This window comes from Drosophila persimilis, unplaced genomic scaffold (genome assembly GCF_003286085.1).
Source record: "Drosophila persimilis strain 14011-0111.01,24,50 unplaced genomic scaffold, DperRS2 tig00000431-arrow-pilon, whole genome shotgun sequence".
Taxonomy (NCBI): Eukaryota; Metazoa; Arthropoda; class Insecta; order Diptera; family Drosophilidae; genus Drosophila; species Drosophila persimilis.
The window spans coordinates 4,506,254-4,530,252 of record NW_020825312.1 but is presented as its reverse complement, the minus strand read 5'-3'; the positions used below and the strand labels follow the sequence as shown (position 1 = coordinate 4,530,252).

Below are 23,999 nucleotides of genomic sequence, written 5' to 3'. Positions count from 1 at the left end.
ACTTGGTCCATCATCAGAAACACCCAGGCTAGATGTCGCCTGAATGAACGCGGCCTTAGATGAAAGGCTTTGAATCTTTACACATAGTTCATTGGTTCCTGCGATTAAACAAAACCACGAGGCGTTAAATGATTCTCTCACCTCTCATCTGGCAGACCAGATATGGAAAACAGTAATTGATTGTAACCAATAAGTATCTTCAATCATTCCGTTTGTCTTCTTTCGTTCAGTCACTGAATGATTTCTGGAGTCTTGCCCTGCCATGTTTTTGTAGGCAGCCTTTTGGGTTCCTCTCCGCCAAAAGTCAGCATAAAGTCTTACAATTTATCTTCGCCTCGGAGCACAGTGCAGCACTTTCCTTGCAGTGCTCTGAGCATCTGAGCACTCCCAGAACCCAGAACCACTCTCACTGACTCATCCGAGCGAGTTGGCCTCCGCCAAGTCGGTTATCACACGCACAGAAGAGACACACACAACATTGAGGCAGAGTTAACTTAAGCGTGAAGCTGAAGTTGTTGCAAAATGAACGACTGTGAAGGAGTACAGGACTCCGAGACTCCGAGACTACGACTACGACTACGACCCATACCCATAGCAGTTGCATTCCCCGACTATGACAAAATGTCAGAGAACGAGGAGCAGCAGCAGTGGCAGCTCCCCGTGGGGGGAGCAGCTGCAACGTGCCACAGTTGCAGCAGTTGAAGTGATAAACGCGCTGCGCAATTGTTGCCTTTTGTTGCTGTTGCCGTCGAGATTTGCCATCTGACAAAATGCTTTTGACATTTTCGCAAGTTAACAATAAAAATATTTCATATAATTTAACGCTGCTGTGTCAACAATTTATGGCGAATTATCTTCAGCTTTGGCTTTGGCTTTGGCCCGGACTCGGGTTCGGGTTCGACCCTGTCACAGATTCTGCCAATAGCCGGGCCAGAAGCTGAGAAACTTGGAGAATGCTCTCTCTCTCATATTTATTGCTTTTAGCATATTTGTCGGGGCCCCAGGCAATCTGTCTTTGTGTGGGCCAAAATGCAAATTCTCAGTCTCAAATTTTCCGACTCTGGTTTTCATTTGAGGTTCGGCAAAGTTTTTGGGAAAACAAAAAGCCCTTGACAAAGTGCAGCTGCTCGGAAGTGCTTCGGGTACAATTTTTGAAGGGCGGTCAATGAAAACTTTATTTGTTGCCGAAAGAACAAAGCCAGAACTTGAGCAGAGCAGGAAGGTCTCGCTGGGGAGTTGTGTGCGTAAAGAAAGTCTCAAATAAATTTTGAATGTCAGGCAAAGGGGCCCAGATTATTGTGGAAGGGTTCACATTCATATGAATGATATTCTGTTTTGGGCGCAGCTTTAGTTTGAGAATTACCACTTTAATGGCAATAAAGAAGGGAAAACCATTTATTTTGTGTATAGTATTATGATAGGTATTTTTATTTAGTCAATCCGTAAATTGTTTCAGAAGTAGACCGGTTTTCTTGGGCATTTTTGAATTGGCATTCAAGTTGCATGTCTTCCCCCTCTTCTGTAAGGATCTCCTCGGTAATTTGAAGGGGTAAAGGACCTTCAGTTATCTTCTCCAGGGCAGCATTATCGAAATCGGTGTTCTGGAATTCACCGTCACCACCCGCTTCCTTGGCCTCGTCCTCATCCCCCAACTTGCCGGGGAGCTTGGCCTTCAGGTCCCGGTGTAGCTGATTAATCATAGTACAGCTCAAACTCACGCGACTCATGACCCGCGCCATTCGCTCTTGAATTCCAGTCATAATCTGATCGAACTCTCTGGCCTGTTCAGTACGCTTTCGAGTACCTGGAGCTCCCAAGGCCAAGTCGACATCACTGTCGGAGCCCTCCTCGAATTGCACGTCTTTAAAAAGGACCTTGCTCAGAGATTCCTCTGATGGTTTATCGGACATTTTAGAAAAACAAATATATATATATTTGAGCTTAGTTATTCAGAAATTGAGAATTATAAATGGGAATAGTAATTGGAATTGGAACGAAAGGGGGAAATGTCACAGAGAGCTATCCATCCAGTCGTCGCCTCCTTGAAGCGAAATCAAGTGTAAAATGTGTCCAGCTGAGATATGAAAGCTGAAATCAATTAAAGCCATTTAAGAGAAAAACGACCAAAGGATATGGATGTCGACTGCCGTCGTTGCCGTCTTTGTCGTTGTCGTCGTTGCCAGGGCGCCAGGCAAATAAATCTCGGAAACGACTTGGCGAAGGGTGGGGTCTGTTGGGGATAAAAGTTGCGCCACAGTTGAATGGAGGGAACGAAATCAAAGTCTATAACTTAACGACTGCAATGAGAGTGATGCTGATGACGATGTCCTCGAGGTTCACACACAGACACACACACAGCTCGAACCCCACTGAAACCCAAACGAAAAACGAAAAACGAAAAACCAAAAAGCGTAAAAAAGAAGACAAAACCCAAAAGACGGAAATGCAGCATTCATTCTCTCGCCTAGCTGGGGGGACTGGCACTGCCGCTTCCTCCTTCGGTGCCATTACTCTTTCAGTCTGCTTTCGCCTTCATGTGCTAAATATTGGCCCGCCATTTCTTCATACTCGTTCTGGGCTGGCCTTTGTCGCCGCTCGCTCCGATCTTCTCCCCCAGCGCAATAAACCAATAAATCTGCTTAAGTATTTTGCAATGGTTTTCCACAGTCCATAGTCCTCTTATAATAAATTCCTTTACGCATAAAAACACTTACAAATGAGCCTTTCTTAAGGGAAATAAATGCCATGTCTCTATGTACACATATATCTATCCCATGAATGGGCTTAAAGGCATGTTTATGGCTGTGGCCAGGTATGAACAGATCCCCCTTGATATGGGACTCAGGTACTCTGTGACTCTATCAACTATCAATGCCAGATGAACAGAAGTCGAGCTAGAAATGGTCCATCGTGGGCTTCATGGAAACTAGATTCCTTTCATTCTTTTCCGAGCTTGGGCACTGATATTACCAGTTCATGCCGCTCTTTAATTCGCCATTAAATTCCCATTCAGACCACGGACAAGCTGTTGGCTAATCTGTTGCCCAAATCACATTGCAACATGTGGCTTCCACGCAGACACATAACTAATTGATGATCTAATTGAATGCTGTCCAACCATTTCTCATTCGTTTTGTCCCTGCAACATCTGTCAGATCCATCACAATAAATAACCATATAGTTATAAGGAGTGTTTCCTACATTAAAATCCCATCATGCTTGAGATTAATGTGAAAAGGTCACGCCCAGCCCAGCCCAGCCCCTTCCCAACGAAGGAAAAGCCATTCACTTTAGCTAGACTTTGACATTTGCCTTCACCGTTGCCGTTGCCATTGCCATCGCCTTCGCCCTCGTCTTTTCCTTTGTTTTTGTTGGCGCTCTTTCACTTTTTGTCTTCTGGGCGAGACACGTGACAATGTCGGAGCAAACATACTCGTAAATGCCGTGTGTCAACATCCAGGTCGCTGAGAAGTAAAGTGAAAATGTCTTTTTATCAACTTTCGGTGGCCTTTGCTGGCTTTTGTTGTAGTTTTTACATTTGTCTTAATTAGGGGTTGGGGGGGAAATAGAAGCCACTTGAGGAAGTATGCCGAAAGAGAAGAGCCATCATCTGCCGCTGGCACTTCTGCTCTGACTGGTCTGACTTTTCTATCCTATGGCCCCTACCCTGCCCCCTGCTCTGGCGTGGGCGTGGGCCAACACGTGTGCGACTTAATGGCAACACTTTCGTATCCTTACGGCTCTCGTATGCCGCTCATGTCTGTCTGTAATTTATATGGCTGCTTGAGTGCCAGCTCCCACCCGGTCCACTCGGCCCACTCTCCCGGTCGTTTCCGCTAGCTCCTTCTAGCAAAATTTGTTATTACGTTGAATTAAACTTGAAAAATGTGTTAATGGGGTCGTTCTGCGCTGCCCTAAACCAACTGCGACTCCGACCAAGCAACTTAATTAAATTCCACAATGATTTTGTTATTTCGCCATGTAGCAACAAGGCACGGCAGCTTCTCCAGCTGCAGATGTAGCTACAATTACAGGAGACGGCAAAACATAGCGCACCACATGGCGTACATGGCGTATGTGTGATATTTGTAAGCCGCCTTCGCCGCCTGCACGTTCTTCCTTCTTGTGGCTTTGTGCCTGCGTTCTGCCTTCTTCTTTTCTCTGTTTTTCCCTCTAATTTGTTAGTACTAATGAGCTGTGAAAAGTATTCTCTACGAAAATTGGTAAATTGCGGATGTCGAAGAAACTGCGTGAGAAAATTGCGATGCCCTGCGCGTGCAGCTTGTGTATAATGGGATGACGAAACAAAATCTCTCTAAAGAGTGAACTCTATACTCATAAAGACATACACACCTATGCCCTGTATGAATGGTTACTTAAGGAGTGAAATTATGTATTTTTCTTACAAATATTTTCTGCCTCTTTAAAAAACGCGCAGACTCGACCAATCCTTACATTACTGCCTATTGAGCAGAGAATGGCTGTAAATATATTTAATAAATTATCGCCAGATTATTTTCAATTAGCTCTCTTCTCACTTGTCTCTCTTCTTCTCACAGATTTACCCCAAATTTAAAATCCCTTAAGCCAAAATATTGCACGTTGTATTTATTATTCCTGTTCTCCGAAATTTATTCAGATTTTTCCTCTTAACTGTGGCGACATGGAAATGGTTTTACAGGTCATTAAAAAAAAAACCTCAGGATTTATGTGGAACCGAGCCACGGACCAAAAAAAGAAACAAAAAGTTATAAAGAGAAAAGTTTCCAGTGACCAACACGCCAGGACAGGACAGGACAGGAACGTCCCAGGAAAGATTCGGTTTCAGTTTGGTGACTTGTTGCCAAACGGGCTTTAAGCTGTAATCCGAGTTAACAATAATCTGAAGGCAATTAGCAAAGAAGGGAGGGCCGAAAGTGTGGCCGAGTTAAAATGGAAATTTAAAGGAAAAACCATGGGCCGACCACCGACCACCGACCACCGACCGCCGACTGTTCCACGATGTGCCTTGGCTTTGCATTCCAATCAGCCGCTTCTGACACACTAGAGGTTTCCACCTGGCTAACCACTCGTCAATACTCAGCGGAACTGATTGCCACTGAGGATATTGCGGCCTTTGCTTATTACATTTTTCAAGTGTGGCCGAGTGCAACAATTATTTATTGAAAAGCAGAAGCACAGCCAAGGACATGCCTCCATTCAAGGATAAATATGCTGCGGCTTTAAGTGCTGCACACAAACTTTATTACAATTTAAACATTTTTGGCAATTTTTCCGTCCCGGACTGCCGGCTCCGTCTCTCCACACATAGCACATCGGAATAGTGAGCACAATTTGCATTTGAAATCTGTGTTCTCTATTTGCATTTGAAGTTCTATTTGTATTTGCGTGAATGGACCGGAGCGGACAGGACCGGACCGGACCGGACCCCCTTCTGACAGATGATAGGAAGGGTGCGGCTCTGCCCGAATGATCATGATGATGCTGGAACGTGCGTTTGTTTAAATGAGCCGACAAAAAAATGTGTTTTTTGTCATTTCCCTTCTGTTAGTTTTGTGTAGTTTTCTGTTTTTGAGGGGTAGTTTTCCTTTTGTTTGCTCGTTGAAATTTAGCATCAACACATGGAAAATTTGTTGGTGGTTCGTTGATTTGTTTGTTTTCCCTGTTGAATTTCATTGAACGGAAGGAAACCCCAAGAAAACGCCAGGAAAACCCTAAGACCGACGCGTCGGTCGTCTTTGGGAAATACTGGTGAAATTTCAATACAGTTTAAAATACTTGCCACAAACTTTTCCAGTGCCGTTTGCTTTTCATTTTTGTTTGGGATTTTGAGAGTAATTAAATCAAAGGATATAATTTGAGACATCAATTTTGAGCTGTCATTACTAATAATAATTGGATGCGCTCGAAAAGGAAATATAAATAATTGTGTAATAATTCACTTTCCTTTTCCACCTCCTGCCCCACTGCCCCCACTGGCCCTACCTGCCCCCATGGCTGTGGCATTTAAAGTGAATTGAAAGTTCCACGTTGACAGGAGTGGAGTCCAGGCCCTGTCTGATGATTTATCATCATAGTTCCGGGCCAAACTTTCATTAGGAAAATAAGAATGAAGAAGCGAAGGTCAAAGGTCCTCCGTCCTCCGTCCTAGGTTCACGGTCCTCTGGCCCTGTCCGAACTATTTCGCCAGGCAATGCACGCACTTCCATTTCCATTGGCCGAAAACTTGTGAATTTTCTTATTTTTCTTGTGTGAACTTTTTTGGTTTTTGTTTGGTTTTGTTTGGTTTGAAAAAAGGGAGGTTAGTCGACACTTTATCATGTCTCCGAGGGCGACGGGAGGTTGCGGGAGGCCGGCGTTAGGAGATTGTGGGCTCAGCTTGCCCGGAGCGCACAAATTGAAATCTGCCAGCGTCAGTCAGAGTAAATGAGGCAAGACGCAGCCACAGACCCAGCGGGAAGTAATTGTGGGCCCCAACCTCCCGAGCCACTGCTCTGCCTGACAAAGTCTTTGCCGTAGTAAAATGAAATCTCCATTTTCAACTTTTTCGCTTTTTTTGCATACTTTTTTGTATTTGTATATGTACTTTCGTATGCCGTTGGCTGCCTGTGTATGACAAATATTTAGCCAAAGTGATTTCTGACAGCGTCATAAAGGATCGGAGGCACCGGAGAGGCCGAGGAATACCCGTACTTCATGCCCCGTTTGAGCGTAATTCGTCATTTGACCCGACAGCGAGTGCGACAGCGGCCCATGCGGCCCATGCGGCGTATACGCTATTTTCGAAACGTACCGCCAATTGAATTGCAAATGCGACAAATCCACTTGCGGCAAATTTTTCCAAGACCAATGAATTGCACTAGACACAAACCACTGCAGTGGTGTACTCACATTTTAATAATTTTTATTTCACAATTTTAATTTTGGCTTTCACGTTTGCTCAACGAGCACATCAAATTTTGTTCGATCTGGTTGGGTTGCGAAAGGTCAAATTAATTCAAAGGTCGCGTTTGAAAAGGAATCGTCGCTGCCGGGTGCTAGAGTGCTGCGATTGTATTCGAAGTTGTGTACCAACAGCAGAGGGGTGCAGAAGGGGCAGAAAAGAGACAGTGTAGAAAATGTTGAGGGAAATGGAATTTCTGTCGTTGTTTAGCGAGCAACGTATATCGTGTAGCGTATATCGTGTAGCGTGTAGCGGATAGCGTGTAGCGGATAGCGTGTAGCGGGTAGCGTGTAGCGGGTAGCGTGTAGCGGGTAACGTGTAGCGTGTGTCATGTGTTGTGTTGTGTATCGTGTGTACTGTGTTCTATGTCTAAAAGTTGACATAATCGAGCTCCCGACGCAAGCGAAGCGTCAGGCGCAGCTTCCGAAGCTCCGTGCTGTACTTGGCCTGGCATCGATCCACGTCCACAGGATGGGGCAGAGGCAGGTGGAGCCGATAGAGGGCGGTGGCCAGATCCAGATCCGTTTCCTGCAGAGTCAGCTTGATCTTGTCGACTGTCGTCTCCTCATCGGGCAGATGAATGTCCAGAATAAGGTCTTCGCAGCTGGCGGACGAGCCGGTGCGATTGCCCATCTAAAATGCGTGCGAGTGCGAGTGATTACTAAGCGGCCTTTCACCAGCGAACAGTGATAGGTTGGCAAACCTGCAGGAAGACATCTTCAGTGCCCACGGCCTGGCTGTAAGTCATGGTGTATTCTGGACACCTTCTCGTCTCCAGAATATCAGTGTCCTCACGTTCCTGCTGCTCTTGCCACTCCTCGAGGGTATCGGGCTGCTTCTTTTGCTCCTCAACCAGGGGAGTGGCCAATGGATTGGGCTTTTTCTTTTTCTTGGCCTTGGCCTGAGCGGACGATCCTGCTGCCGTTGGCGCCTGAGGACCAATGCTGCCAGGTGCTGGACCATGAAGGGATCTCTGTTATAAACACTTCTTTCATAGGCCCTTTCCGCGGTTACTCACTTAGCTTGTGGACCACCAAGGACTCCTCCTCATCCTCGCTGCTGCTGCAGTCGATGCCGGCACGAGTCTGCCGGGGATTCAGAAGGTTCTGCAGCTGACGCAGCTGGTCGGGATTGTCGAAGACCGACATTGCTGTGAGACCCGCACGCGAGTAAAAGTATTGAAGTATTTCAAATTCTTTTTTTCTATAAATTTATTTATTTTTTTTTTTCTTAGCACTTGTCACTTTATCTTTTCGCACTTGTAAAATAAAACTCGAAATATTTATACAGTTTTTGTTTTCAAGTTTTCGGCTCGGCTTGTCGACTTCAACTGAGGAAAATCGGTTGGATCCCCAAATCCTACACATGAAAATACGGAGAAGGATTTCCACGGCCAACTCGGTTCAGTCGTTGTTTATTTTGATGTGATAAATAGAAAAGGTTACTATGCCAACGGGAAAATCGTAGAGTCGGACCTGTTTCCCAGTTTCCCAGTTTCCTACCCTCCGGCGCAGTTCCGGCTTCAACGGCTTCCGACGCTATGGCCCCACTGGGGCTATTTCAATTATAAACTTGGGCTCCCATTTTAGTGGGAAACTTTTCGCCCGAGGGCCAACTGCACTCGAACAAAATATTTCACTTGTCAGAAACAATTGTTTTGCGAATTATAAATTGTGTAATTATTGTTCTAGGTTTGACCTTGTGGCGGCCAGGGGCCGCAGAAATTACGACTATAAACAGCCAAACAGAAATTTGCATTTTTCACGCGCCCCCTACTGGGTCAACGCTAATTTGACTTTCCGTCTGCCGGAGTGGGAGGCGAACAGTGAAAAACATGAAAACGGGGCCCCGTTAACAACAAGGCTCAGATACAATAGCCACAGCGAGAGCCACAGCAAAAGCCATAGCCACAGCCAAAGCCATAGCCATAGCGCAGTGGGGTCTGAATTCGACATTGGACAAAAAGAACACAGATTTTCAGAGTTCGCGTTGTTGTCCTCTAGCCAGCTACGTGTTTAATTTGTTTAACACGAGCTGTCGGTGAAAGCGAAAACGAAAGGGATTCTCATCCCTGCTCAAGGACGGAGAGCCTCTGGCACTTGACAGCGCTATTTAGCGACACTCGACCTGACCACCGCCCAAGGGTCTGTCATTTGCAGCTGACATTATCCTGTCTCCAAATTTGAGCGATTCCAGAGGTATTTGGTTCCCTACTGAACCAGAGCTGAATACCAATGATGGAAAGTACATGCATATTTAATTTTTTGCTAGCAAACTATATCAATTTACAACTGGGTGTGCTTTGATTTCGAATTTTCGATGTGTTCTTAGCACAATTTATTTCCCTCCAAAGATTACGGTATGGACAAGTTTTGAGCCTAAAGGTTCGGCCCTTTGTGCCTTCTACCGCAGAGAGCCCCCCACAGAGCCTCCTGCTGTTGAAAGGAACCCAAACAAAACCCTCTTTTTCGAAGCTGCCCTTCAACAGCATTGCAAACATCACGTAACTGAATTTTAACCTTGTTCCGCGCACACATACAACTTCCAGCCATTCTACGAGTATTCCAACAACTATCGACTGTCGGCACAGGGTATCTTTTCTGTGGAATGCGCGCCAGTGCCATCACATCCGCAGAGTCCCCAAGGTCCCCAGGGCAGCCAGATACCCAGATGCCGCAACGCATCCAGACAATCAACATGAATCCATGGTGTAATTGTATTTTGGTTGTCGCACACATTTCAATGAACTGCAGAGCAGGGAAAAAGGCAAGGGAAATTTGTGTTGACTGAATACACACGGCCGTCTGTCCCGGCTAACCCGCTGGCGGGACCTCTCCGAGAGCATCCATTTTCCCGCACCCACAAGGCCATTGCCAAATAGATTTTTGTTTCAGAAGATAGAACACTGGGCGGGCTGGGCGACAGCAGCAGTAGCAGCAGCTGCAGTTAGTAGGGTGAAAGTGAAAGTGAAATCGGTCTCCGCATTTTGTTGGCAGCTGGGACGTGACGTGCTGCCCACACCCTTACACCCTTACACCCCTACACCGTACACCTCCTCCCCCCGCCCGAGGAATGCGATTTGTGTGGGTCCTTCTCCACCTCTGAATTCTTGTCTGCTGTTTTTCAGCAAGATATTATTATTTTTGGTTGTTACATAAAATGTAATTAAGAAGGCATTAAGTAGCGTGCATAAATCATGGAAAGCAGCACCAGCGGGCACATGTGTCTGTGTCTGTGTGTGTGTGTGTGTGTGTGTGTGTGTGTGTGTGTGTGAGGAGGGGCACCTGGCGGGGCAGTTACGTGATATTTCTCCTGCTGAGCGGGAATAGGGGGCGAGCACGAGATAGATTTGAATAGAAGGCGGAAAATATACATAGCATACGCTGGGGCTGGGGCTGGGGCTGGGGCTGGGACTCATGCTGGAGCTGGAACTGGCGATGGGGCTTACGACGGGGTGGGGTACCGTCAAAGATCTGGGTCTGTTGATTGCATTTTTCTTTGGTGACACACTGGCGCACAATTTTTCGGCTGTTTATTTATACATTCATTTTTTTTTTTTTTCTGTGAACAATCTGCTCTTTTATACACTCGAAAAATATGCTTTATATATTATAACTTTGGCATACAAAACTCGAGTTACAGAAAGCAGTCCCTTTTCCGAGGCCCTTTCGGAGAGACAAAATTTGCCCATACAGAACATATACATATGTATGTAGAACAAATAAATAGAGAACTTTGTGGGATTAGAAAGGATTCCCCAACTGAAGTTATAATATCCCGCAAGAGTAACATTTTGCTTCAAGTTAGGTGATTCTTGAAATGTGATCTAAATATGTATTTCTTCTGGTTTTTTGTAGTGTAAGAATGGTATCGGTGTGCGTGTGTGTGAAATGAATGCGCCAAGTCAAATGATTCCCCGAGCAGACACAGCAGCAGCCATTTGGCCAGAACAACAGAAAAAACAAGTAGAGGCACCCGGCCACAATTCCGAAATGGAAAAAACACGATGAACAGGATGTGCAGTCAAGCGAGCAGGACCAGGAGCAGGACAGGAGCAAGCAGCTAGAAAAAGTAGCGGCATAAAAATAAAACTATAAACGTTAAATTCTTCTTTCTCCGCTTTCACTCTCTCTCCCTCGCTCAGTGTCTTTATCCGTGTCGAATGTTTATACAGAAGAACAAAAAAGAAATTGCTAAGCAATAGCAACAAAACACAAGCCAAAAAGGCGCGCAACTTCCAGCGGAGTGGACTTTAAAGTACCACGAAATAGCCGCCAACAATCACCCAACACCAAGCCAACAACCAGTGCTGCCGGAATTGCCAAAATCGGCTGAAACCGAGAAGAAATAAGCTAAAAATTGGGCCAAGGCTAAACGAAACCTGAATATAAAAGATTAACGATACAGCAAATACATACTATCCTGCTGTTTTATTATTTTATTTTTAGCTTCGTCGGTGAACATACAATTTTTCAACATTTCCGAAGTATCATCGGCTGTATTTTGCACACAGCTCATTTGTGGGCAGAAATGTAGACTCTGAACAAATTTCTCGTCACGATTTTCACAAAAAACTCGTGGAATATTTGTAAAAGAAATGCTAAATTTCTTAGCAGCCGGTTTCTACAGGTTTCACACATTTCTGCTAGCGAAAGTATTTCATTCCCAAATTGTTTTGCAAAAAAAAGTTGTTTTTCTTTCGGAAATTGAAATATTTTAATTAAATATGCCTTCGACATCTGTAATAGCTGTATGACATTAGACATTTGCAAACTTAGCTTCGAAGAGAAAGATAGCGTGATAGACAACACGTAAAATAGGTGTTCGTAGCCGTCTCTAAAGTCGTCACAAAATTATGCTTTCCAACACTTACAGCCAGCTAGCAAAATTGGTTCTGAAAATTGTAAAAATTAATTGCCGTAGCGTTTCTCCCAGCTCAACTGGAAAGCCATGCTTCACTTCATGCTTTTCCCACAAGACTTTTCCTACGGCTATTGATATCCATTCCCATTCCAGCTATTGATATCTAGTATTTGAGGTCTGATTAGAAAAAAAAGTTTTAAAGTTTATGGCATTTCCGTGGAAAAGTCCAACGACACGAAATATATACATAAAAGCTAATATAAACCCATTTCCATATACGTTTGTTCCGATAATATTTTTTAAATTTAATTAAACTTAAGTTATTTAACCATTTAATGAACTTTGATTTGAAAACGTATTAAAATAAGTAAAAGCACTTATTCGTTTTATTTTCTTATTTTATATTTATATATAATAAACTTCGTTTACTATTTTCTCCTATAAGAAAGATGATTCTTGTTAAAAGTTGTTCGCCAAAGTCTCTGTAAAAAAGCTACTAAATTTTTGTTTTGGGTTCACAGATCCTGCCATTTGCATGGGAACAGCTTTGTTGGTTTTTCGGCAAATTCGTTTCGGAATTCCCAAATATCCTTATTCACAGGGTAAAAGCCAAAAAGGCTTCCCCCTACTGGTTGTAGATAGCATCACCGTCATCTGATGATCCATCCGCGCACTTTATTGGCTTTATTTCATATTACAAACGCACAACTCGATTGTAACTGTTCTCAGTATCTTTCAATACCATGAATGACCATGAGGCGTCTCCCCGTTCTTTCAACGGCTTACCCCAACTTGTTTGTTTATTTCAAACATTCTTAGCAACTTTTTCAACTTTTTCAGTTTTCTCAGTTAAGGAAAGATTAAGTGATTTATGAGAAAATGTGAGGTGTTAAAGTAAAACAAGCATATGGAACGTATGGTACGTTCGCGACCCGTACTTTATTGCGTAAATACTCGATAGAAACCTAGCTTAATCTTCTTGTAAAATAAATTAATCGCTTAAGAATATTCCGCTCCGTTTCGCAGATTTTTGCAAATATATTTATATTTTTCCCCGCTCATAAGATTTGGTATTTATGTGCGATTTAGAATTCATTAGCAACCGGCCTTAAATCGTAATAATCTTAGGATTTTCAACAACCGGAACGTGGCTTTAACATAGCTTGAAATATGCTAAAAAGGCATCACTGCCAACAACACCAACAGCCGGCCAGATTATTTGAGAGAAGAAAGAAGAGAAAAGAAAAGAGTAGAGACGCTCTCGAAGAATAAGAGAGAACAAGATTGGAAAGAGAAAATAGATTCCAAATGGAGTATTTACGCCGAACGAAGCTTTTGTTTGTAAACAAAGTGAGAGCTTTTGAAAACAGCTGGCTTGAAAGAGGAACTTGCAAAGTGGAACGGGCTAAAGCAGTGGCTAAAAAGAGTTAGAGGGGAGTATTTTGATTATTTTTGGCTGGTTAATGGATATACATATATAAATATATAAAATAAATAAAATTAACTACAAATATTTTTGGCTTGATGTTTCTTCTGTGATCAATAAAATACGTTAAAAGAAATAGTTGCAATTAAATGCTCTGGAATTCCCTCAAAAAGAGCCATGATGGCAGTCACAAACAAATCGTCCATAGAACCAAAAATTAAAAATTAATTACAAGGATTAGTACAGTACACTACAGCGTAGTGAAATATTCCATAAATTCAGTAATCGAGCCATCTATGTATTGGTAAACCTCATAGTACCGGTACTCAAGGAGTTTCGGGATACATTAGTTTTGTGGTGAATGTGTGTAACAGCCAGAAGGAAGCGTTTCCAACCCCACAAAGTATATATATTCTTGATCAGCATCAACATCCGAATTTTTATAGCCATGTCTGTCTGTCCGTCTGTCCATCGGTCTGCCTTGTTTGATGCCTAGTTTTCAGAGACCATAAGTTCCAGAGCAACCAAATTTTCGGTGCAGACTCATGGAATATAAAGGTCGAAAATCTTTGACATCCACAATTTTGAAGATACGAGAAAACCGAAAACGCAGAATCGGTATAGGATCATTATCATGGCTAAAAGGCCATGCTACATCTTCCATGCGGGGCTCATTCCCTTTCTCTCACCCACTCTGGCTCGTGCCCCCTCTTGCCACGCCCTGGAGGGGAGGAGCGAGATATAACGACTGGAGTATGTTGAGAAGTGAGAGGGAGAGAAAGATGTAGCGGAATACAAAACAGTCGAGCAAAATCGAAACAGATAAAATATTCTTAAATTTTAATCAGAAAAGTGCAAGAAATAAAATCAGAGCATAACCGGCGCGCCGGTCGTGGCTCCTATCTATTTCTCCGTTTTTCCCATCTCTTCCCATTCAGGGAGATGGCGGAGAGACCTGCCCTCCCCGCATTAACCATTAAATCCAATTGTTCCTTCTGCGAACAGCGATACCGAAAGAAAGAGATAGCATTCGGCAGTTATCGACTCTGATACCAATCCCGGTGTTTACGTATAATTATAGGTAAAATATATTCTATAAGTTACATAAATCATACATCACAACGTTCCCACTCGTTTTAGATGTAGATTTGTAGTGGGTGACGTTTTCACATTGAAATTAAATATAAAACAAACGATAAAAATGGTACACACAAAGATAATGAAATAATAATTAAAATAATAATATTAACCCACTGGAAAGAGTGGGACCCGTAGGGGGCGGCTCCAAGCCAGCTGGAATCATTAAAATGAATGAAACGAAATTCACTTCATGGATACTATCACTACTCGTATAACTATCACTACAATAGCCCGCCGCCAGCAGAAAACGAAAATAAATCCCATACCCCCTGAAACAGAGCATGGCGTCCACTAACCCCATTACCAAATTACACCTCATTACACGCTGGCCACACCACTCCGATTATGACAATTATCAAATCGAGTAATGGAAATGAATAAAATCAGATGCAAATTGAGAGAGTCAGTGAACGAAAGCGAAACTGTAAAGGGAATATGCTATCATTTCAAACGAGAGTCGACCGATTTCGGTTTCCTCTCTACGTCTGAAGGCACGTACGTACTACTTATACATACATACGGTATGTATGTATGTACAAGTATGTAACTGTAATCGAGCGATATACCTGAGGAGAATCCCTAATTGGCTGAATCAGATATCAAAATGGAAAGCAGCCAGCCAAGAGGCTTAGCTGGGAAGACACTGGTCGAGACACTTACCTTTTTTCGGCCTGGTCCTCTGCGACGATGCCCCGCAGACCTGCGTCGCCACTGGCGGCGCTCCGTCTCGCTGGCAAAGAGATCCTCCACGCTGCTACTGCTGCTGGGCTCCCCCTCCTCGCCAGAGCTGCCACTGGACTGATATGGATCCAATCCTTGCTGGCCGGCCTCCGCATCGCGCTGCCTCAACTTGCGGTAGTCCCCTGAATCGTCGCTGCTCAGGAAGCGTTCTCGGAATGCCTTGTAGATCCCGGCACTCACGCTGCCTATGCTGCCTATGCTGCCTATGCTGCCACGCCCATGGATGGCCGCCACCGGGGCGGTGCGTCCGGCATAGCTGCTCCGTCGCTTGGGCCTGGGATTGGGCACTGCCTCGTCGGGCGACTTCTTGGCCCCCCTCATATCCATCCTGCTTGGCTACTCCTCCTAATCTGCTCCAATCTCCGTTTCTTAGAAACCTGTGATGCAATGATTGCCTCGCATGTCAGGGAATCGCTTTCTGCTCTCTTGGGTTTCTAACCTTTTGCTCACGTATCCGGGGTGTCTCACTTCGTTTCTCTCCAATTAACAATTACGAGTGCTGCAAAATACGAGTACATATGTATGTAAAAAAGAAATTCAGTTAGGGGAAAATTTGCATGCATGCTTTCAATTAATAAGGAACCTATTGAAATCTCTTTTCTCTGATTTTCGGCATGGATTGTTGAGTTTTCCACAAGAAAAGCGTCGATGATTATGTTTGCCCTGGGCGTATATGGAAATTCAGCGATTCAGTTGCACTTGCAACAGGTGAAGAACATGCCACAGAAAACTGGGAATGAGGAAGTAAGTGCCATTAAGAGAATTGCAGTGAAATTCGGAGAACATGTTTGAAGTAAATTTCATCGAGATATGGTGAACCAATTGAAATGCAGGCAGAGCCTCTTCCGCCTGACAATTGCTAAAGAGTCCCTACAAATCAATGAACTTACAATAAACATTTTTGTAGAGAGATAGCTTGAAGAACTTAAATGTCGATTCTGAACAAATCTGAGTATGGGCTTTCCACTCTACTGGAGATAAATAATGCTCTTGTTTCAATTGTTTGCGAGCATCATCATGCATTATGCCCAAGCTGCGGACAGAAGTTAATGTAATTTAATGACAATTAAAAATTTCATAGTATGACAGCAGGCACTCGATACATTATAATGATGTTTTTAAATGATTTGACGAGGGACACGTTTAACCAGTTTGCAGTTTCCAATTTCCAATTTCCATTTAACTTAATTGGGTCAACAGTCATTTAAAGTAATTCAAATTAAGCCCCACTCGCTGCACAAATGCGAAAAGTTACTCGTAAATTATCCAGCCGTTTTCCTTTATTTATTTGTTGTTTTTTTTTTGTGTTAATTCATGCAGCGGCAAATGAACATGAAAATGCGAAAAAATAAAAAGAAACAGTCGGATTTTCCCCTCTCCCTCGCTGCATCTGAACAAGTGAAAAGGTGTCGGAAAAGATGAAAGGGAAGAAATGATGAACAAGTTGAAGGAAATACCGCAGTTGGCGCCCTGCTGTGTGTGTGTGTGGTGAAAGAAGTGTACCAATCGATCCAAGACCCAGATCGTAAGCCATATGTGACCCTTGCCACCCTTCCTCAATAGGTATATCGGTTATGGACTCAACTGAAACATCTCTTAGTCCAGGTTCTTAGGGTGGACACAAATGAGTAATAGACCAGCGGCTGTCCACCCCAGAGAGCATTAACTGTATTTGCCCAACTTTAAGGATGTTTGTCTTGGCTGAGAAGTGGATACTTGTTTCCATTTTCACTTTGTAAGTGTTTATGCGCCATTAGAAAATTTGTATAGCCTGCCTCTACACTCGGAAAAATGATTGATTCGGTTCTAAATGTGTTTGTATGTTTGCTTCCCTTTTGTTGGATAATTATGTATAGTATTAATGATTTTAAACTGGCTATCGCTCATTCAGATGTATTAATCTATCCAGCTATCGGTTGAAATGTTTACGGTGTATGGACGCTTCGTGCATAATAAACAAACGTTAAACAGACGATGTTGACGACAGGGCCCAGACCCAGACCCAGACCCAGAGATAGAGACGGACCGGGACCGACAAGAATCAAGAACACACACACACACACACACACACACACACGCACACACTGCAAACCAAACTGTCATATTAGCATATTGAGAACGCAACGAACTCCAACTGTCTCCCTCTCTCTGTCTATCTGTGTGTCGGCCTCTACTGTCTCTCTCTCTGTGGGTTCTTCTGCCTGCCTGCGTTTCCTCTGCTCGCTTCCCAGCGCCAACGCATCCCGTGCGCATGCGCAACTTTCTTTGCGGCGGAGCCAGCTTCAGCGTCGACTGCGCTGTTTCGGGGGCCTTGGGGTCTGGAGCAGGCGCGGCCGTTGGTATCAAATCAGTCGGTTTGCAGACTTTCGCGTGTGCGGTGCTAACAAATAAGCAAAAAGCAACAAACGCCGCCAAAGACAGCGACAGAGACAGAGAAACAGTGAGAAAGAGAACGAACATACATATGTACATATGTGGAGATCGAGGAATCTCGGATTAGGGCGAGATTTGTTGACAGTTTGAATCAAGTGCAAAGCGAGTGGGAAATAGTTCAATTATTGTCGAGAACAACTCGCAGCAGCGGATACTGTAGCTGTAGCAGAATAAGCTGTGTTTGATTTACATAATTATCAAGTGGAGTGTGAAAGAAATTCCAAAAAGTCCCATCAAACAAGAAGAACTAGAATCGAAATATATTCGTAACGGAACCCCGCTTTCCGGGTGAGAGAGGAGCGAAGAGGATTGTTTCAAGCAGAGGCTCATTAGCCTTACATGCATTAAATTGCATAACCCAGCGGCAGCAGCAGCAGCAGTGGCAGTACCAGTACCAGCTGAAGAAGAATCAGAACGAGTAGAAGATGATGCTCCACTTACGTCACTGGCCATTAATGCTGGCCATCGCTTCCTGCATTGGCCCGGCCTCAACAACAGCCACATCCACATCCACAACGACATCATCTTTATCCTCCATACCAGGCAAATATCAGGCCTTGGGTGCAGCAGCTCAACACCAGCCCAAGAAACTGAAAATAGGAGCTGGTGCTGGAGCTGGAGCGGCAGTCAACGCTTCCTCATTGGGTGCAGCAGCCGGCGGTGGCGGCCGTAAACCTGTATTCCGGCAAAATCCGATCAAGAATTGGCTTGGTTCCTTCAATCGCAATAATTCGCCGGCAGCTCAGAACCAAACATCTCCGACATGTTCCTGCAGGTGAGCCACAAAAGCTGTCATGGTCATGATGACAACTTCCAGTTAGCCAACAGCAACAGCACCAACAACAACACCAACAACACAAACAGCCAAGTGACAAACAACTTTGGGGCTGTCATTGTCCCGGCACACAAATGGCACAAACAGTTAAAGTCACTGATATATTTGAGTGCCTGCGAGGAGGAGATCACGCAATCGCGTCGATATTCTTTGGAAGAGATAATCTCCCCATCTTCATCTCTCCTTGAAGCCCATCTCTTGGAACATACACAGAACATAGCTGAGGCTTTAAAATATTGTTAGTCTGCGTGGAATCCATATTTAGCAAAAGACAATCTCTTGATTCAAGACTTTTCAACCAAAAATTCACTCATAAAAGAATACCATGCACTATAATAGATATTCTAGTCAGCAAGACCCACACAGATTCCACAGGTACACGCTCTTAACTCCACTATATCCTACTCGGTGCGCAACAAACTTACAGCAAAAGGTTCTTCCCCCTATCTGGTAACCGCTTTCAATGCCAAGAATTTTGTTGACCCCCAAGTCAGTCTCTGTCTCTCTCACTGAAGAATTGTATTTGGAATGCATTCTTCCAGAGACTATTAAACAAATTGCATTGCCAATTGGGAATTCAGCTGTGGCTTTTGGCATAAGGAAGTACCCCAGGGTACTTAAGAAGTCAGTGGAAGGCACGAGATGGACAGGAAACGTACTCCTCAGGGAGGAGCTGTTGAGCCAAAAATAGCTGAACAATTGGCCACAGAATCTAATAAGGCTATGCAGCCTCGGTTTGACGAGGTTGGATAAAAGGAATCCCAAGGATTACTTGTGGGAAAAGTGGGCAATCGGTTGAATCAAAACTCTTTGGCTGTGACGCCTCTTATACTCATATATTTCTGAAAATTTCCCCTCAATCATTAATAACAATCAATAAGTTTAATGTTAATCCATTCTTAACCATTCAATCTTCTGTTCTGTTGTGTTCTGTTCTGTTAAAAGCATAAAACCTGTTTTATTTCATATATATACTCGTAATATTTCTTCGTTTTTGCGTTTAAAAGAATAAAAAAGACTTATTTGCATACGATTTGATAACAGGCTCTGTTTTGGGCTTTAAGAACGAATGTTTGTACTGCCCACAGATACATGAATACTTGTAATTTATACAGGCCCAGGCCCAGGCACAGGCCTGGCTTTATAAGGCGTAAGCCCAATCCAATCCGAATGCGTCACATTATTGTCTGCGAGGGAGGCACGGGGAATGCCGCGTCTTCGCCTTCTTCTGCGCCGTCTCCTAAGTGGGTCGCCGTCGCACATTTTACTTCTTTGTTTCGGGACGCCTCTCGCCTGCCGGGGCCACCATTTTGGGGCAATGACACGATTAAGCAGACACACACACTGGGGTTTTGGGGCTTTGGGGCTTGTCGATTGATTGTGTGGCCAAAAAATACATACTAAGAAGACGAGAACGAACTTGTTACGCTTCCTTGGCGTGGAGTTTTCGGTTTTTTTCTGAATGCAGTTCTCTTTCTCTGTTTTTGTCCATGGTTTCGGCAATTAAAAACCTGTTTAATGGAACGCGTCGTCTTTCCAAAGATGACAGCAATAAAATCTGCAAAAATCGCTCATTTGTTTTATGGCCGGTCATAAAGACTTTGACACTTTCTTTATGGCGAGGTTGCTGAACTCTGAACTCTGAGCCGAGCGCCCATTTGAACTGGTTTTCAACACCCAATCAATCTGATCGTTATCTTTCCCTTCCTCCCTTGCAGATGTGGCGAGCGGAACGATGAGTCCAGGATAGTGGGAGGCACCACGGCTGGGGTCAGCGAGTACCCCTGGATGGCTCGGCTGAGCTACTTCAATAGGTTCTACTGTGGCGGGACACTGATTAACGACCGCTACGTGCTGACGGCGGCGCACTGCGTCAAGGGGTTCATGTGGTTCATGATCAAGGTGACCTTCGGAGAGCACGACCGCTGCAACGACAAGGAGCGGCCCGAAACGCGCTTCGTACTGCGCGCTTTCAGCCAGAAGTTCAGCTTCTCCAACTTCGACAACGACATCGCCCTGCTCCGACTGAACGACAGGGTGCCCATCACCAGCTTCATTCGCCCCATCTGCCTGCCACGCGTGGAGCAGCGCAACGAGCTGTTCGTGGGCACCCGTGCTATCGCAACCGGCTGGGGCACCCTCAAGGAGGACGGGAAGCCCTCGTGCCTGTTGCAGGAGGTCGAGGTCCCGGTGCTGGACAACGAGGAGTGCGTGGCCCAAACCAACTACACCCAGAAGATGATCACCAAGAACATGATGTGCTCCGGCTATCCGGGAGTGGGTGGACGCGACAGCTGTCAGGGCGACTCCGGCGGGCCCTTGGTTCGGCTGCGTCCGGACGACAAACGGTTCGAGCAGATCGGTATCGTCTCCTGGGGAAATGGATGTGCGCGACCCAACTATCCGGGGGTCTACACTCGAGTGACTAAGTATCTCGACTGGATTGTGGAGAACTCGCGGGATGGCTGCTTCTGCGACGAGGATTACTGACTGTTAGTCACGGCAGTGAACGATTCATCGCCCTAGTTTTAGTTTATCTCTTAGTTTTGTAGTCCATATATTTTTTTCTATTTTTTTTGCATTCTTATATTAAAACAACTGAATAAAGTTAAACAATGCAGTAGGTTAGATATCCAAAAAACATACACTTATGTTTTCAAAATTATTTAAATTGAGAAAAAGAGAACAAAAAGAATCGCTACAACGAAATTACACGTTAGCAGAGCAAGGTTTCGATCCTCGGACCTCTGGGTTATGGGCCCAGCACGCTTCCACTGCGCCACTCTGCTCGTTGATACCGTTGTGTCTAAAGCGCTATACACCCTACGGCTGGCAAGCAGTGCAAAATTCTTTTTCCGTTTGGCTAAAGTATTTATTATCCACAGTACTCGACTACGATTTATTTATTCTACGCGTTTTATCTCGTTTTATTTGAGAGGAAAACAATGCTATCTGATTTATTTATAGATAATTTACAAAACCCATATCTTATCTGCTTAAATACAAAAACAAAAGGTTTACTAAGTTCCACTGTCAACAATTTCCTGCAAAAGAGGGTATGTTTCGTGTAAGCATTGCGGGGTGGAACGGGCTGCTCTGCTGACGGCAGCACAGAAGCCGTAACTAGTTTCTGGCAGTCCAACGGCAACAAGCAGAGTGGCGCAGTGGAAGCGTGCTGGGCCCATAACCCAGAGGTCCGAGGATCGAAACCTTGCTCTGCTAATGTTGTTGTAAGTATCGCCCGTCGCGTTTCTTTTTTCTCTTTTTCTTGTTTCTTTTATCAGAAAAAACTCTTTACAAGATGGGTAATGTGCATAGCATTATTTTAAATTACAGTTGCCTAACGAGGCGCAAAGAACACAGTTTGGAAGCCCAGATAATGTGCCACGACAACCTTCAACAACTCGTTGCAGCTCGAAACCGAATTGCAGGCAGGTTAATTTGGCTTTTGTATAGCTTTCGGCGGCCTGATACCCAAAAAGGAAATATCGTTAGAAGCACTGACTAGCTGGCTACCAAACCGGTTACCATCAAACAGCTGTAAATACAAGGGGCCAAATAAAAGATGAACGGCTCTCAAGCGACGGCGATGGCTGCAAAAGTCAAACGTACATATACTCGTACTTCTCTAGTGGAGTGGAAAGGAATGGAGAAGTGAAGTGAAGAGAAGAGAGGAGCCGATCCCAACTGTTTGCTTATGAAATTTTAATACATTGCCTAATGAAACTTACGGGGAACTGGAATCGCAATTGGAACTGCTGTTGTTTCAGACGAAGCTGTGGAATACTGTATCTGCCTCACACTTCAAGAGATTGGCTAAATATTAAAATATTCACAGAGATATATGCAGATCTGTACTCTGTATGAGCATTGACTTCAATTTCCACTTTCGCTTTTGCCCACTTTTCATCTCAAGACATCAGTCTTCCTGCACTCACGTGTCGGCGGCGCCTTGCGTAATTATTCAAATGGAAATTTTGCACTGGATCGAAATTTGCTCATCTCACAGACACATTTTCGTGGGCCTGTTGTTCAGGTTGACGCTTCGAAATTTTCTTCTCAATCTCTTGTTTGTTCCCTGTTTTGTCGCGGTCCCGCGGCTACTGCCTCGCCAGCTGTTGTTTACCGTTCGCCGCTCGCTCGCTCACTGAAAGCTCCACGAGATAAAAAGATACAAGTTCCCCGCACCCAAAGAAATACACATGAACGTACCGTGCAAATTACACAACTGCGGTAGCGGATTGTGTTTTTAAAAAGTTTTTATTTTACTTCGAACTTCACTGATATAGATTTAAGTAGAGGGTCACAAAGGAATTCCGGGCCAAGGGATTGCGCGATCTTAATATTTAGCTAGACTTTGCGGTGTCGCTGCTGGATCAAGACTGATTTGAACTTTCTGATCTTTGCATCGTTGATCCCTTTCGGGAATCGTTTTTCTATAAACATTTCAATTGATTTCGCCATCCCGAGTATTAGATTTCGTCATCCAAAGAGAGAACTGTAAAAGGCCTAAAGTGCAGGATCTGCAGAAAGCCGGGAGTGAGATTGTTTATGAGAAGCCGGGTGTGGGCAAACATTGGTTTTCCATTTAGGCGAGTGTCAAAGAATGGGATTGCGGCGGGGGCGCTTGAGATTGTACATCTTAGAAATCAATTAGGCGGAGGCCCAAGATTGAAATTGTTTTCGTTTTGGAAAACCAAAGATTGTTTACAACTCGTATAAGAGCTCAATGGAATTGGGTACGTTAACTCCCCCCATTCTTAAATGTTTCGTCCCGATACATTTTGAAGTTCTGATAGAGCTCTAATTTCTTCTGACAGTATTTGAATGTTGCTTTCCACTATTTCTTCTGACGGTATTCTTATTGATTTAATAAGTACAAATTTGGTTAATTTATAGCAGAAGTAAAATAACATTAACAATATCAAAATGATTAAAAATAATGTTGTTAATGGTAAGGCCGTATTACCTAATGTTATAAGGGGATTTAAAATATTAACATTATCAAAAGAAAATTGCTTATCATTTGATTGTATATAATCAACTAATTCAAAATCGCTATATCTATGATGCGATATATATTTTAGAATTTTACCCTTATCATTTATGTGGCTTATATTATTTATTACAATTGTGTTGTTGAATATAAGGAGATACGATCCTAACAAAGTAGTATTGTCTACGATATTTTTGCCTGAAACTAATATGGCACCATCCTGAATGATGTCTATTTCTTTGTTTTTTTTCCCTTTTTTTAGTGCAGTTGGCTTTAAAGCCATTAAGTAAATTGGTGAAACAGGTACTCTTTAAATTTATTTGTGCGTAATTGTTAAAAGTTTCACTTTTAAAATTATTCATTAAATAGTATTTCTCCTTACATTCACAAACTTTTTCACTTATAACTAACATTCCATCATTTTGTGAGATGGCTCTTGCATGGTAAAACTTGCAAATATCTTTAATTTGAGGATATTTTATGTAAATGATTATTAAATCTGCATTTCGAATTATTTTAACCGTTGCAATGTCCAACAGATCAGACAGTTCAACATTATGTTTTTCATGCTTATAAATGTCCTCTATTTCGTTTTTATTTAAAATTTTTGTATTGAAAATGT

At 43.7% G+C, this 23,999-nt stretch overlaps 4 protein-coding genes and 2 non-coding genes across 6 annotated transcripts in view; 2 read left to right on the top strand and 4 right to left on the bottom strand.

The window, feature by feature from the left end:
- Nucleotides 1-22,460, bottom strand: part of LOC6597120 (venom dipeptidyl peptidase 4) — a 68,822-nt gene extending 46,362 nt beyond the window's left edge. Inside the window, exons 1-2 of the mRNA XM_026989798.1 lie at nt 22,113-22,460; nt 15,033-15,612 (exon numbers count right to left, since the gene is read on the bottom strand). Coding sequence (XP_026845599.1) covers nt 15,033-15,440 — 408 coding nt within the window. The 5' untranslated portion in view covers nt 15,441-15,612; nt 22,113-22,460. The remainder of the gene's footprint in view (nt 1-15,032; nt 15,613-22,112) is intronic.
- LOC6597093 lies at nt 1,411-1,910 on the bottom strand. Its single transcript, XM_002022248.2, has one exon. The coding sequence runs from the start codon at nt 1,908-1,910 to the stop codon at nt 1,428-1,430; it is 483 nt and encodes a 160-aa protein (XP_002022284.1). The 3' UTR covers nt 1,411-1,427.
- On the bottom strand, nt 7,249-8,170 carry LOC6597094 (protein PIH1D3). Its single transcript, XM_002022249.2, has 3 exons — nt 7,962-8,170; nt 7,647-7,897; nt 7,249-7,576 (listed from the first exon to the last, which is right to left on the bottom strand). The coding sequence occupies exons 1-3, from the start codon at nt 8,089-8,091 to the stop codon at nt 7,313-7,315; spliced, it is 645 nt and encodes a 214-aa protein (XP_002022285.1). The 5' UTR covers nt 8,092-8,170; the 3' UTR covers nt 7,249-7,312.
- LOC6597096 (venom protease) lies at nt 17,585-20,926 on the top strand. The gene is made up of 2 exons (XM_002022251.2): nt 17,585-18,321; nt 20,100-20,926. Exons 1-2 carry the CDS (start codon nt 17,972-17,974, stop codon nt 20,869-20,871), a joined length of 1,122 nt encoding a protein of 373 aa, XP_002022287.1. The 5' UTR covers nt 17,585-17,971; the 3' UTR covers nt 20,872-20,926.
- Nucleotides 21,099-21,170, bottom strand: Trnam-cau. The gene has a single exon. It is a non-coding gene; the product is annotated as a tRNA-Met (tRNA).
- Nucleotides 21,532-21,603, top strand: Trnam-cau. Its single transcript has one exon. It is a non-coding gene; the product is annotated as a tRNA-Met (tRNA).
- Nucleotides 22,461-23,999: the final 1,539 nt, after the last annotated feature.

Coding starts and splice junctions, on each gene's coding strand:
- LOC6597093 (XM_002022248.2), bottom strand. CDS start 1,910: ATGTCCGATAAACCATCAGAGGAATCTCTGAGCAAGGTCCTTTTTAAA.
- LOC6597096 (XM_002022251.2), top strand. CDS start 17,972: ATGATGCTCCACTTACGTCACTGGCCATTAATGCTGGCCATCGCTTCC. Junction 18,322..20,099: donor TCTCCGACATGTTCCTGCAG/GTGAGCCACAAA, acceptor CCTCCCTTGCAG/ATGTGGCGAGCGGAACGATG.
- LOC6597094 (XM_002022249.2), bottom strand. CDS start 8,091: ATGTCGGTCTTCGACAATCCCGACCAGCTGCGTCAGCTGCAGAACCTT. Junction 7,898..7,961: donor CTTGGTGGTCCACAAGCTAA/GTGAGTAACCGC, acceptor TTCATGGTCCAG/CACCTGGCAGCATTGGTCCT. Junction 7,577..7,646: donor CTGAAGATGTCTTCCTGCAG/GTTTGCCAACCT, acceptor CACGCATTTTAG/ATGGGCAATCGCACCGGCTC.